This window comes from Gallus gallus, chromosome 18 (genome assembly GCF_016699485.2).
Source record: "Gallus gallus isolate bGalGal1 chromosome 18, bGalGal1.mat.broiler.GRCg7b, whole genome shotgun sequence".
In the NCBI taxonomy this organism is placed as follows: domain Eukaryota; kingdom Metazoa; phylum Chordata; class Aves; order Galliformes; family Phasianidae; genus Gallus; species Gallus gallus.
Genome location: NC_052549.1, coordinates 1,761,731 through 1,775,584, shown reverse-complemented (window position 1 = coordinate 1,775,584; position 13,854 = coordinate 1,761,731). Strand labels below are relative to the sequence as shown.

The window sequence follows — 13,854 nt, the reverse complement described above, 5'->3', positions numbered from 1 at the left end:
CTGATGGAACCACAGGAAGGACCCACGTTCCCACCTGGGAAGCAGACGAGACCACACAGTGCTTTTGTTTGTTCACACAACACCAAAAAGGGAACAGGTTTTATCCATGAGCACCTTCAAATTGCTGTAACAGCTTCAAGATTTCCAAGTCTGCAACTGTGCTTTTTGCAAAGGTCTGACAGTAAGAGGCCTCTTTCCAAAATCAGCCACCAGAGCACTTGGAGAGGAAAGAAGCAGAGAGACTTTGAAGAGAAAGCAATTGAATTGTTACACAAAATGAACCATCAGCCATGTACCCAAACAAAGGGGAACCGTGTTGAGTTACTTCCCAACAAAGGATGGAGTCCAGCACCAGCAAACCACTTGACCAAGCTCTGCTTATATGTAGGTGCTGCCCATGAGCCTGTGAGGAGTCCTAGCTAATTAGTGAGCTAATGAATGTGCTCGAATGCAAATATATTCCTACAGCTGTTACTTCTCTGAGACTACAAAGCCCACGACACAAACCCAGCACTAGCAGACCAGGGACAGGCAGACATCAATGCAGAAACCTCAACTTCAACAAAGGAAAGTTTTCTGAAATGTATTCCAATGTCTCATCTTGATTTCAGAGCAGGACACTTTCTTTTAGAGGAAATAACTAAACCTTAACAATCATGTAGCAACACATATCTCAAGTGACAATACATCTCGTTAAAGTACTTGCTCATTCTGTTATTCAAGGACAACTTAGCAAACATAGCTAGACCCTCAAAAAGCAGCTCAGTTTTCCCTCACCACCATACTGCAGTTGTACCTCAATGAAAACCTTGTGTTTTAAGCCCCAAATTCACATGCTAAGCATGCACCCATAAGAAATCAGGCTCTGTTTGTTACAGTGCTACTAATGGAGGTGAAATTAAGCCACATTCAGTGTAAAACAAATGCACAAGTGCATATATATTTCTGTGAAAAGAACCAAAACCACCATTTCTGTTTCTCTTTCTCAAAACATTTTCTTCTTCTACCGTGTATTTACTGACTCCTACATGACTCAGAGCCACGATCCATCTCCACATCACATTAAACAGGATTTCGTTTAACAGGCTGTGGAAAGACACATAGAAATACTTATCCTGCAAAATCCCTCCAGAAATAGAAGCAGCTCTTTCGAACAAAAAGAGCCACTTTCCTGTTTTAATTAAAGGTTTTGGAAGCATTCAGCGAGATTTAACCTGAAGAACATGAAAGCATTAAACTCCTTCTGTGGCCACATGAAAGAGATCTCCATCAACACAGGAAGGGACTTATCTGCTGTTTGTCTTTGACCCCTCTATCTGAGCACATCACAGCCCTGACTGCAAAGCAGTGCCTGTGCCACAGCAGCGCTGTGTGCCCGCTTCCCATGGAGGCACATGCAGATTAAAGAACAAAGCATGTTTTGTTTGTTTGCTCTTTGTTTTTAAAGTTTACCACTACCACACTGTGCACGTGGAGGAGTTGTGCAGTCTTCTGAGAGCATTCAAATGCCCGTGAAAAACCACCTGAAATCCAGGCTAGGGCAATTTGCTGAAGGTCACCTAAGAAGGTGTGAGAGCAGGAAACAGAATCCAGCACAGTGCATTGCTTAAACCATTTGGCTCTATTTCTCTTCCTCACTGCAGTGAGAGGACCACTTTATAACAAACTACTGACCAGCACAGCCACAGGCTGGTAAAACAAGCAGAGATATCTGCATCCAGCAGAGGAATATTTTTTGTATTCCATGTTGCCAATGGCCTCACCAGCAGCAGCTGCTCCTACAAGAGAGACTGAGAGCAACTTCCAGCCCTGAACGCACGCACACCAGGCGGGATGCTCTCCTGGGGACATGGGCCCAGACTCTCTCAGGAGAGTGGTTTGAAGGCAGTGTCTCCCCTGCTCCGGGCAGGGAGCATCCTCTCCTTCAGTACCCTCACAAGGGCTGGGTAGTCAGGACAGGTCCATTTCATGGACCTCAACCACCTCTGGCACTGCAGCTCCAGCCCCTCTGCTTGTGGGACCACCTCCCGAAGCCCCATTTCCTTGCACCACACAGCCAGCACAGAACCCAAAATGCAAAGCATGAGGGGCACCTGCAGTGCTGCACGAAGCTGGGGCTCCAGCAGCACAGTAGGAACAGAAGCCGTTATCTTGTATCTGTGAAGCAGTGACAAGGGCATCTCCCAGCACAGGACCAGAGGCTGTATGTAGTGAAGATACAGCAGCCAGTGATGCACCCTGATGGACTGATAATGGGGACATTCACTGCCTTTTCAGAGCTCTTCACCATTAGCTTTTTGTCACTTCAAAACCTGCAAAGCTTCTCATATATTCCCACTTTTCTTTTTACCATATATCTCTGCGCTGAACAGTTTTGGACCCATCAGTACTTGATCATACAATTAAATCACAAAAAGGACTCGAAAACAGTGAGGAGAGCACAGCGTCTCTTTAAGCACACACACTGCCTACCCAATCTATGAAAACAGCCAATGCAAATTCCTTTCCATTACTAAAAACTTGCTGCAGCGCAGGAAATGTAATGCATTCCATAAAGATTAGAGGCTGTGAAGTACTGTGCACACGGCCAGCATCTCAGCAGCACCTGACATCTCCCATTGATGCCGCTGCCAACCCCCATCTGCTGCCACTCACCAGCCAGTTTGCAAGAGTGATGGTACATGCTGTAGCTTCAGCTTCTTGCTGACACTTGAGTTTGTCAGAAGTGGCCTTCTCAAACTTGGCTGTCAGCTTTCCCAGGTTCTCATTGAGGCGCTGCATAGGAAAGACAGGGAAAAACAACAGCAGAGTCTTAAGGAAACTCCTTCTGCAGCCTGCAGGCAAGGAGAGCCACTCTTCACCTCATGGCACACAGCCTGGCCAGCACCTGGGATGAAGCACAGAGCAGTGCTGAGCTCTGCAGCTTCACCCACTGCTACCCACTGCTGTGTCATCTGCACAGGGCAGAGACAACACAAAAAGGCATTTATCTGCAGGCTCTGCCCTGGTGTGAATGTGAACTGGGAAAGATAGGCCAACGAGTGCTGACGGCCAACACTACAGGTGAGAAACAAGTAAGGCAGCTTAGAAAAGAGAATTCTCTGGTTCTCAATGCTGTAGCCACTTTGGTTGCAGACCAAGGCTCTGCTGGCCTCAAGTTACTGCTCAAAACCCCATGGGGCTCCTCAAAGAGCTGGAGGTATGCTGGAGCCACCTCCAAGCTGCATCTGCTGCACCGCGTGTCCTGCATGTGTTAACTGGGACCAGCACATGTTTGGGTGGGCTGCAAAGCACTTCAGGGCTGGGATTGGGCACAAAGAGCCCAAACCATCTGAAATACCCCCGTGCTACTCAAGTAGGGCCCTTGGCTTGGACAGCACTGCTTACACTTCAGTCTCAAACAAGTCAACAGCTCCCACAAGGACTGGGAGCCTTTCGGTTCTGATAAGAGAAGCAGAAGTAATAATTGATTTTATCTGCACCCAGTGCCAAATGCTTAAGGCTAACTGCCTGTAAATCACCTGAACACTGCTTGAGCTATGCACTAGAAACAAACTCGAAAATGAAAAAGGATTATTTTAGGGATATCTGTAGCTCTCCAGTATCTTGGAAAACACAAAGTGGTCTTTTCTCAAACTGCCTTGGAAATAATAACACAAAAAGTTTATATCTCTGTGTGCATATAAATGTATGTGCATATATATATATTCACATATACATAAAACCCTATTACAGATGCATGATCTGTTAAAGAGCATCTAGGTGCCCCACCAGGCACACCGCAGGAACAGTAACGTGTGTGTCAGCAAAGGACCACAAAACCCCAGAGAGAGCCATCCTCCTCACCATAATACTGCCCCTTCAAAAACAATAAAGTAGTAATAATAGCTAGGCATTAAGGCATTGGGAACAGACAGAATAATGGAAAGCAAACAGTTCCCTAACACCGTATTTCACATCTGAGATGGGAAAAGGAGACCTCTAAAAACCCATCTCTGAGCGGGTGCTGTACATGTCATATCTGCAGCAGGAGGAGGCTACTGGAGTGCTCTGTAGAATTTTTCTAATATACTTTTAATTAAAAGTGCAGCAAACACTTCAAGAATAAGCAGCCCTAAGAGGCAGCAAGAGAGTTGGATACTGCTTATCATGGAGATGCACTGGGGAAGAGGTGTAGAGGTGTAGTGACATCGTGCTGCCCCAGGGGCACATCCCAAGCTGACATAATTTATGGAAAGAAATTTGGCAGCCCTGCTGACAACACACTTTGGTTTTGAAAGGGGATTCCGTGTGAACTGTGCTGTCAGTACAAATGCAGAGCCCTGGAGGACCCACCCATCACCAAGAGGGATCCCTGATCCACTGCACCTTGGAAAGGCAGGCTCTGCAGGGTGCCCCCGTGCCTGCTTCCACACGTTGCTACCAGCAGGCTTTGGACAGGGATCTGGGTACAAAAACAGGTTTTTGGAGCGGCTGCTTTCTGTAGAACCCACTTACAATCAGACAGTGATTTCACCTATCCAGTGATGCCTTTCTGTTCTTAAGCTGAGGATGATGTGAAGACATGCTGGCAGGGAGCCGTGCTGGGACAAATTAGCAGACTCTGCTGGAGGAGCCTTCATCCTGCAGAGCATCACCAGGCTCAGCTGCCAGCCCTGCTCCCTGCCCCTGCACAGCAGGGCAGACCTCTCCCTGCTCTGAATTAACGAGTTTTCTGAGAACTCGCTGAGTAGAGGCAAATCGCATCTTAAAAGTTAGGTATAATAAGAATTGATAACTAGCCATCCTATTAAGGCACACACAGGAGTGGAGCCTGGGGATGAAATGTAAAAAGCAGCAATGAAAGGGAGATAAAAGCCCTACAACCTGCTCAACCCTCAGATCCACCCGTTTAAAAATACATGAGGGCGGAGAAGCAGCTTTCCCCAAAGCAGAGGATTTCTCCCCAAAGCAGTGACTTGCACGATGGGTCCCCCTCACAGGCGAGCCCATGCCACGGCTTGCTGCGCCCTTCCACACTCACTGCAATTTTGGCCTTGATGCTGGCCAGCTTGTCCTGTGCGGCCGCCAGCTCAGCGTTGGCTCTGCTCAGGGCCTGCCGCTTGGGCTCCACGTCGCAGTAGGCCTCGTGGAAGCGCACGATATTCACCACCCACGAGCAGAGGCCGGCTGCCGCGTAGGACTTGGTGGTTACGAATTCGGGTTTAAACTTGGGATCCTCTAAATAAGGCTGGAGGGCTTTGAGGCAGTTCTCGTGGATGTTCTCCTTGTCGAACTTGATCAAGGAGTCCAGGAACGCATCCACCCTGGCCATGGTGGCTCTCGCTGCCTTCCAGCTCCTGTCCTTGGGAATCTTCCCTCCCGGGGCCATCAGCACCATCACAGCAGCGGTGACATTGCTGACAGCCGGAGGTGGTGACCCAAAGGATTTCAGTTCCGTCAGGTTCTTCTGAAAAGGGAAAATGAAGTCATTAGACAAAAACAAAACGGTTTTCTGTTTGTTCCACTGCTAATATACTCAGGCACCTGAAATGCTGATCTGATAAATTGGTTTTACTCCACCTGGAAGTCACTGCCTCTCAATAACCAATGTGCACGTTTATGGCATGTGCTCCACTCCCACACTCAGCTCCTGGTTTCCCACCCAGGACCAGCACAGCACACTCTTCCTCCCCACACTCCCAACCCTTCCCTGGGCCCAGGGCTCTACAGAAAGGGGCTTTGTGCACTCCTGGTAGAATGGGATAAGGCCAAGAGAAACCTTTCCAGTAAGGGAAACTACCACTAACCACAAGTAACTAACCACTTACCACAAGTAACTAACCACTAAGACTTGTCTTGCAGGGCAGCTCATGCTCCCTTGGTGCTCAGCTTCTCCCCATGCCAGAGACACTCACACATTACAGTTTGCATGCAGCCATGTCTCCAACATCCAGCCCCAATTCAGGCACTCCAACCGACGCTCTTTAACAGAGCAGTCTCCACATGAGAGAGCTGCTTGGTTCTCAATAGGGATGGGCTGATTCCCAGAGGCATGCTTGACCTTCCCTGCTGCCAAGCCAGGCAGTTTCAGTGCATCCCTAACAGCAGGCAGGTCAAATCTTGACCTAAGCACAGAACACTGCTAACACCTAAATCCTGTCTCTGTGCACACACAAGTTAGCTTTTCCATGGGAAAAAAACAGCACAGGTGAATTTGCTGTTCTCAGATCCCAGGCTGCAGCCAAAACAAGGACAAGGGCTAGAATCAATACCCGTTTAAGAAAAATCTATGAATTTCTGTAGTCCCTGTTTTTACCAGCTCTCACTAACTTCTAATCTGCATTCTCTGATGTTCTAATTTCATCAGTTTGTCTACTGAAGCAAGTTTGGTACCTCTGAGCATTTGTTTTTGGGAGAAAGGTGTCAGCTACGAAGCTGTCACCAAACGCGCTCTCTCTGCTTGCTGCTAGCTTTTGTTAATAATCAAGCAGACAGAGACAGACCCTTGGGAGCCGTGTGCACTTGTGGTATAAAATGTCTCTAATTAACGTGCTCAGTGACATGGAGCTGACTGTGGGCACAGAGGGACACCACAGAAAGCTCTCCTCCATCCCGAGTCCCTGCTTGGCTGGATACAAGCAGCACTCTGGTGCTTGGGGTGTCAGGGATGGCTTTGACATCAGTCCTTGTTCAACCTCTGTCTCCCTGGTAATGGGATGCTGAGCTGGTACTGCTGCTTTTTCACCAAGAAGAGAGCACTTCCACAGCAGGACAACTCAGTACATTGCTCTGAATTCTTCCTCCATGCACTGGCACATGGGAACTGTGATGGATGGGAACTGGAGTGAGGATGCTTGCATCAACACGCTTGCCTCAGAAACACTGATCATTGTGGCATCCCTGGATGTCTCTGGACCATCCCGGGTATACCCCTTGCACACAACTTGGAGGAGGGTCACTGCTTTTGATACTGGCACTGTCTTTGGCTCATCGTCATCCATGCAAACACTGGGCAGCACTGGCCAAGCACCATCCACATTTCCAAGCTGCCCACCCATCTCTGCAGGACAGCTGCTGCTTCCTCTTGGAGAACTGCACAGTGCCTAACAGAGACCCACGGGGGGGCAGGCAGTCCTCAGGGCAGTATGCCATCATCACCCCCAAAACAGGAGAGTGGGCTGCACAGATCCATGAAGTCCCGTGTCCTGTGTTCCAGGGCCTACAGGATGTGGGTGCTGAGAAAGAGTCCAGGCATGCCCATGGCATGAGCAAAGAGCACTGTGAGAGGCAAAAGGGCTTTTTTCTTTATCTCTACAACCTGTTTTCCCATGTTTTCAAACACAGCATTATATATGGATGTGCATTTCTGATTTTGCAGGTGCTCTCTCTGCTGGGCCTACAATAACCTCTACATCGCATTCATCACAGTCCATGTGATAAATATCTTAATTACTATTTACATGTTTACATATACAAGTAACTCTTGTAGCCCAGTGGGTAGAGCATGGGACTATTAATCCCAGGGTTATGGGTTTGAGCCCCACGTTGGGTTCCAGGACTGCTGTGGTGGTTGCTCAGGACAGGAGAGGCAGTGTGGAGGTATGCAAGACAGAGCTTTTTATTTATGCATACAGATAGAGACACCTTAAATTGACTTGCACTTTGCCTCAGACACTCACACTGCCACCAGAAGCTGTGAGCACTAAAGTGAAGGGATGCACGAGAGGCTGCAGCAGCTTCAGTGTGAACAAACCTGCAGTTGCTTCTTGCCCTAGAGAGCTCTGCTAATGCTGCTTGCAGGTATCTAGGAAAAAAACCAGCAACCTTATGCAAATCCAACATGAAACCACAAGTAACGAGGATGCAGACACGGCCCCTTTGTACAGCCCTTTCAACTCCAGGAGTAAGAGCCAAAACAGCATAGCCCCGCAGCAAAGCCACACAGAAGCAGAAAGGTTGGAGATCATCATCTAGTCCAACCATCACACAAAAGCTTAGCAGAGGATGGTTTCGATCCATCGACCTCTGGGTTATGGGCCCAGCACGCTTCCGCTGCGCCACTCTGCTCCACCTCTGGGGAGAGATCATTGCTTTGGAAACCCATTCCTGGTGACTCGTTTTGTCTTCCTCTAAGGCAGAGCTATGATTGGAGGCATGACTGAGCCATTCTGATCATGGAAATAACTCTGATTTTCTGGCTGCACCTGGTGCACGGCCTCTTCTCTGCCTGCTGTGTAGCAGGAGCTTGCTGCTCCGGGTGCTGCATTCGCTGCAGCCAGGAGACCAATGGCAGGAATGTGTTGCTGAGGCACGTCTCAGTGCAGGGCTGCAAGGATGCTCAGTCCAGAGCTCCTGGACCAGTCTAATTGTAAAAATCTTCCCAAAGTAACAAATCCTTCCTTAAATCAATCCCTTTGGGACACCACTGGCTGCAGGAGGCCATCTCCTGGTTGCTGATTTCCCCAGTGGCTTCTCCCTTTGCAGTGGTGCTGTCTGCAGCAACCTATGGCCCCACCAAGAAGTCATTCCACCCAAAGACTGCTCAGCAACAGCTCTCTGCTGGATAAACCCAAACATGGAATGAGGCTTCAGCACCAGCCCTTTCTGTGTCAAGCAGAAAGCCAAGCTGTGACTGCACCTGTGGGGCCACACAGTGTGCTCAGCAAGGCCTGAGAAATGCCTTAGGTGAGCAGAGGGCAGGAGGAATCCTGCCCCACACATGGAGTCAGGTGGAGAAGACCAGGCCAGCCCCTACGCTCACACTGTTTTGTCCCCCCAAGAGGGGGATGTGAGCCCTCCCATCACAAGTTGTTTTCCAAACTGATGGACCACATGGGGACTCAGAGGAGGCCCACATTCATCACCAGTGTGAATGCCAACCTGTGGGGCTGGCTTGGCAGCTGCCTGTGCAAAGCCATCAGTCCCTGCTACACAGCTGTGTGCTGGGGAAAAGGATCCAAGCAGCTGGACATCAAGTCTGTCTCAGTGGTGCTGTGGGTGGCACCCAGTTCCCACTGGGCAGATTGTTTGCTCACATAATAATACCCAGAGCAAACAGTGTTTTTGCTGTCTCTCATCAAAACAAAACATTACAGATTCTACAACAGTTATGAAGCTGGCATATTGACTCTTCTCTAGGACCTGGTAGGGACAGCAGGGCGATTTCCCCTTCCTCATGGGTCAGGAAGACGAGCAGTAGAGTCAGCCAGTGGAGAAAAACTGCATACAAGGAACCCACCTCCAGCTCCTCCTGCCCACTATGGGCATGGCTGAAGGGCAACTGGAGCAGCCTCTGGACCAAGTATGCACAACCCAGGAAGGAAGTGAAGCGGGATCAACACAACACCCCAAACCTGGGCCAGAGGATGGCAGTGACAGACCCTACTGCAGAGATGCCAGCTTTCCATGGGAGTCCCAGCCCTACCTTGTTGAGGGTGTTCAGAGCAGCCTGGGCAGCTGCCAGGGCAGGCTCAGCTTTGGCCAGGTCCTCCTCACAGTCCTTCTGTTTCTGCTGGACCTCCTGGGTGATGAGTGCCACTTTCTGCTCCTCTTCATCAGCAGCTGCTTTCTCCCTGCTCACTTTCTCTGTCTCCACACCCACCACCTGGATCAGCTTATCGGCATCCTCATTCTTCTGCTTTAGCTCCACTTCCTGGGCTGCCAGCTTGGCCTTCAGGGCATCCACCTGTGGAAAAGAAAAACATGTGGGTGCACAGCTGCTCAGCATCCTGATTCCCCCACCCTGCCTGACAGCATAAACCCCACTTGAGTGGGGCCCAGAAACAGCTAACAGTATGGAGGGCCCATGTATAAAGCAAGCAATGCCAAAGCAATGCCAAAGCAATTGGGAGTACAGAAAAGCAATATTTCTGTTTGTCAGCAGGATACTGCAGTTTGGCTTCATTCCTGGTTTCTCAGGTAAGGAATGGAGAGCCCATGTGCATGGTGTCCATACCACAGCAGGCTGATAGCAGGAACCCTGTAGGGAAGGAACCAGAACCAGCAGGATTTACTGCTAAGGATGTTGTCCCTGCCCTGTTCGCTGCCTCTGCTGGGGAACTGGGTAGAGGTAAATGTTGCTTTGAGCAGGATTCACTAGGAAGCAAGTAAAAGTCCTCATATTCTGTCTTCTTGGGATTATTTTTTCACAACACAGGAGCTTCACCATATCCTTACAGCAAGTTGCTCTCATCATTAAGCCAAATTCACACAGCTTTCACCCATCTTTCAATGCAAGAGCCATTGTTAGGTTGTATCCTGGTGGATGAAAACCTTGACATGAGCCAGCAGAGTGCACTTGCAAATCAGAAGGCCAACAGTACCCTGGGCTGCATCAACAGAGGGCTGGCAGTAGGCAGGGAGGGGACTGTCCCCCTCTGCTCTGCTCTCACGAGGCCCCATCTGGCATACTGTGTCCAGACATGGGATCCCCAGCACACAAAAGATGAGGAGCTGTTGGAGTGGGTCCAGAGAAGGGCCACAAAGATGCTCAGAGGGCTGGAGCACCTCTCTTATTAAGAAAGGCTGAGGGAGCTGAGGGTGTTCAATCTGGAGAAGACTCTGGGGAGACCTCACTGCTGTCTTCCAGTACATAAAGGGGCCCACAGGAAAGCTGGAGAGGGACTCTGTGTCAGGGAATGTGGTGACAGGACAAGGGGTAACAGCTTTAAACTAAAGGAGAGAAGATTTAGCTTCAATGTTAGGAGGAAATTCTCTACCCAGAGCTGGTGAGACCCTGGCACTGCTGCCCAGAGAAGTGTGGGTGCTCTAAGGACCCACACACCAGCAGCAGCTGAGCCCTGCCAGCAGAAGCCCTCTGAGCAGTGGCTGCAGCACCTGCACAGCCGGGACGCTCACGCCGGCTCTCACTCAAGGACAGGTTTCTTTCTAAAAGCCGTTTTGATGACTTTACACAGCCTCTGTGCGGACTGTGGAGTCTTTTGCTGTCCCGCTGTTGAGCTCATAAAGGCTTGTTAATAGCTCCTGGGGCACAGCATTGCCATGTAAAAACTCTCACCATGAGGGAAGTCAGATGCTTGTTTTTGTTCACAGTTCTGCTTTTATGCAAAAGAGAGAGAGCACCATTTGGAACACACACAAACTGAAGCTATTGACGTTTGTCATCAGCTTCAAGTGGAGAGTGGTTTCTTAGGAATCTCATTGCACTCCTGCACTGCACACTTCATTTTCCACCTCCTGCTGCCCAGGGCTGCCGCGCTGCTTTAACCAGCACAAAGATGTGCCCGTAAATCCCAACAGCTCCAGACACACGGGAGCACGTAATCCCCTCAGTCAGCACCCAGGGAGCAACATCTCGTGCAGCTCCGAGTCTTCTGAGATTGCAGGAAATTGAAGTGGGAGGCTTTGCTGATTGCAGATCTGACTTGTGACCTGCCCCAAATCAGTGCTCACGTGCTGGATGCACACACAGCCGGGAGCTCCGTGGGTTTACAGGACCACAACAAGGCAAACAAGGGATTATACCTCACAAGCTCTCCACAGCTCTACAAAAGGAACAGATGTATACTCAGCCCTCAGCACTGACTGCGAGAACAGACAATGCCCTGACACAGCCTGCTTTCAGGATTAAAGAAAAAGAAAATGAAGAAAAAGAAAATAATCAGGAATATCAGTTAGAGCTCTGCTTGAAAGAGCTCCTAGTATCTCAGTGCAGAGAAGTGTGTGCTACCAAGTCACCCGCCAACTGGTTTGGGTTATGTGATAAACCCCCAGCAGAAGCAGTGCAGGTTGGGGCTGCAGGGTGGATCCTGGCACTCTGCTGGACCCTCTGCCAGCAGAACTCAGCATGCCAGGGGGACAGTGGTGACCGGCAGCCTTCCTTACCTCCAGCAGGGTTTGGGAGCACGCTAGGAAACAACCACATTTTCCCAATGAGGATAAAGCTCAAATGCAGCTGAGCGAGGGCAATTTAAGAGTGTGTGTCCAGCAGACAGAAAGAACCAGCAGCAAAGCCTACCATAACCAAACTCACTGTCTTGAGTGATTTCCTGGGGCTAGTGTTAGGAACGGCAAATGGATGATCTTACTCCTCCAGTTTCACTCCTTCAGCACAGCAAACAGTTTCTCTTAATACCACACTTGGATCCAGAGCAATAACAGTCTGTCACATCCATTTCTCCTTCCTGCACATCCTACTGCCTAGACATAAAAAGAACCCGAGGAGACCCCGGTCTGCTGGGAGACCTCACTCCACTGCCTTCAGGAAGGCACAGGCACAGCAAAAAGCACATACGTGATCCCATCAACGGCAAGCAGAGCCATCCCCAACACAGTACTGCTAGAAATAAAGGCATGAAAAGTTCTCCATCTATAGATCTTATGGTAACAAAAGCCCCCAAACTTCCTCCCTTTCATACCAGGGAGGACCTTCCACCCTAAAAGTTCTTGCAGATAGCTAGGCTTTTGTTTTTGTTTTTTTGAAAACCCAGATGCTCGTCATATTTCCAGCTATTGCATCTCCAAACCTGACCATTACTAAAACCTGTTATCCAGGGGTGTGCAGAAAGCCTTCCCAGCACAGCTTCCATCTGCCCTCCCACAGCCCAGGACTTCTCCAGCTTTCACAGTCTCCCTTCTTGCACTGGTAACCTAGTGCACATCCACCCAAAAAAATACATAAGTATTGTTAACCATTCAGATGGGCAGGGCCAATCACATCCTCTGAGCTTCTTTCTAAGTTGCATTTCCCTGGTCATTCCTGGGTGAGCTCCCTAGGGCTCCTGCTCGGGGCTACAAACAACAATCCAGAATGCAACAACATGATGCACAAAACAGCACGATGCAAACAGAGATGAGCACAGAAAATATCAGAGTCCAGTTCCTTGGAACAGGTGTTGCATGGAAAGGATGAAGGCTGATGGAGATAAACCTCTTGTTTGTCTCCATACAATAAGAGCCACTCTGGAGACTGAAGCCAGGAGTCATCTGGTCTCCACACAAAGGAAACAATGGACACTCAATGGGATGAAAAGGCTGAAAATCAGAAATCCACAGCCTACAAGACAGAGCCCAGGAAGGCACTAAAAGGCCTGGGGCAATGTGGACACAGGCACATACATTGGGACTACAGAGAGCTGCTAAAAATAGAGGGCAGGAAGAGACTGCCTCATGTTTTGAATAAGAGCATGGGTTTGGGCATTCAGCCCTCTTGAAAGGCACGAGCCTTCACATCTAATGGTGCAGCAATGTGAGATGTGCTTTATAAGCAATAATCCAGGAGATTCATAGCCACCTCCAGGGAAGATAAGACAAACACCACTGTCTTTTCCAGTGTCTGCCAGCACTGGTGAAAGCAGAAGATTCCCTCTAAGTAACATGTGGCTGGTAAGGAGGAAAAAGCAAGAATTACACGAGGGTGACAGTACAAAGGGAGACAGAAGTGGCACAGGAAACCACAGCAGACAATTATCCCAAAGCAAAGAGAGAACGCTATTAACCTCATTCCCATGGGCAACAGTAATATAATGACCGTATCAAGGTGTGAGCAGACAGATCCTGCATGTGTCTTAGTACACTGAATGCCACCACTGGACACAAAAGATCTCAAACTGTGGTAAGAAATGTGAAAAACATGCAGCTTCCTGAGCCCAGGACAGTTGCTGATAAGCAATTAGTAATGTGAGGTGGAAAGGGAAAGAATAAAGCAAATTAGAGATTCAAGGGTAATGTACTGTGACTCCACCAGGGAAGGAAGAAGTACTTGCCTACCACCCAGACAGAAGAATTATTATTAAAGAAAACCCGGAGGGCAGACTCCCAGGAGACTCATTTTATCTGATTGTCCCTGCCTTGCTTCAAGAACACAAAATACATCACAAAGGTCAGCAATTAATTGATAGAGCAAGCAAGACT

At 49.1% G+C, this 13,854-nt stretch overlaps 1 protein-coding gene and 1 non-coding gene across 2 annotated transcripts in view; both read right to left on the bottom strand.

Moving 5' to 3' along the window:
• Nucleotides 1–13,854, bottom strand: part of DNAH9 (dynein axonemal heavy chain 9) — a 179,819-nt gene that overhangs the window by 76,855 nt on the left and 89,110 nt on the right. The window contains exons 49-51 of the mRNA XM_415585.8: nt 9,407–9,667; nt 5,024–5,449; nt 2,656–2,775 (exon numbers count right to left, since the gene is read on the bottom strand). Of these exons, the coding sequence (XP_415585.6) occupies nt 2,656–2,775; nt 5,024–5,449; nt 9,407–9,667 (807 nt within the window). The remainder of the gene's footprint in view (nt 1–2,655; nt 2,776–5,023; nt 5,450–9,406; nt 9,668–13,854) is intronic.
• On the bottom strand, nt 7,978–8,049 carry TRNAM-CAU. Its single transcript has one exon. It is a non-coding gene; the product is annotated as a tRNA-Met (tRNA).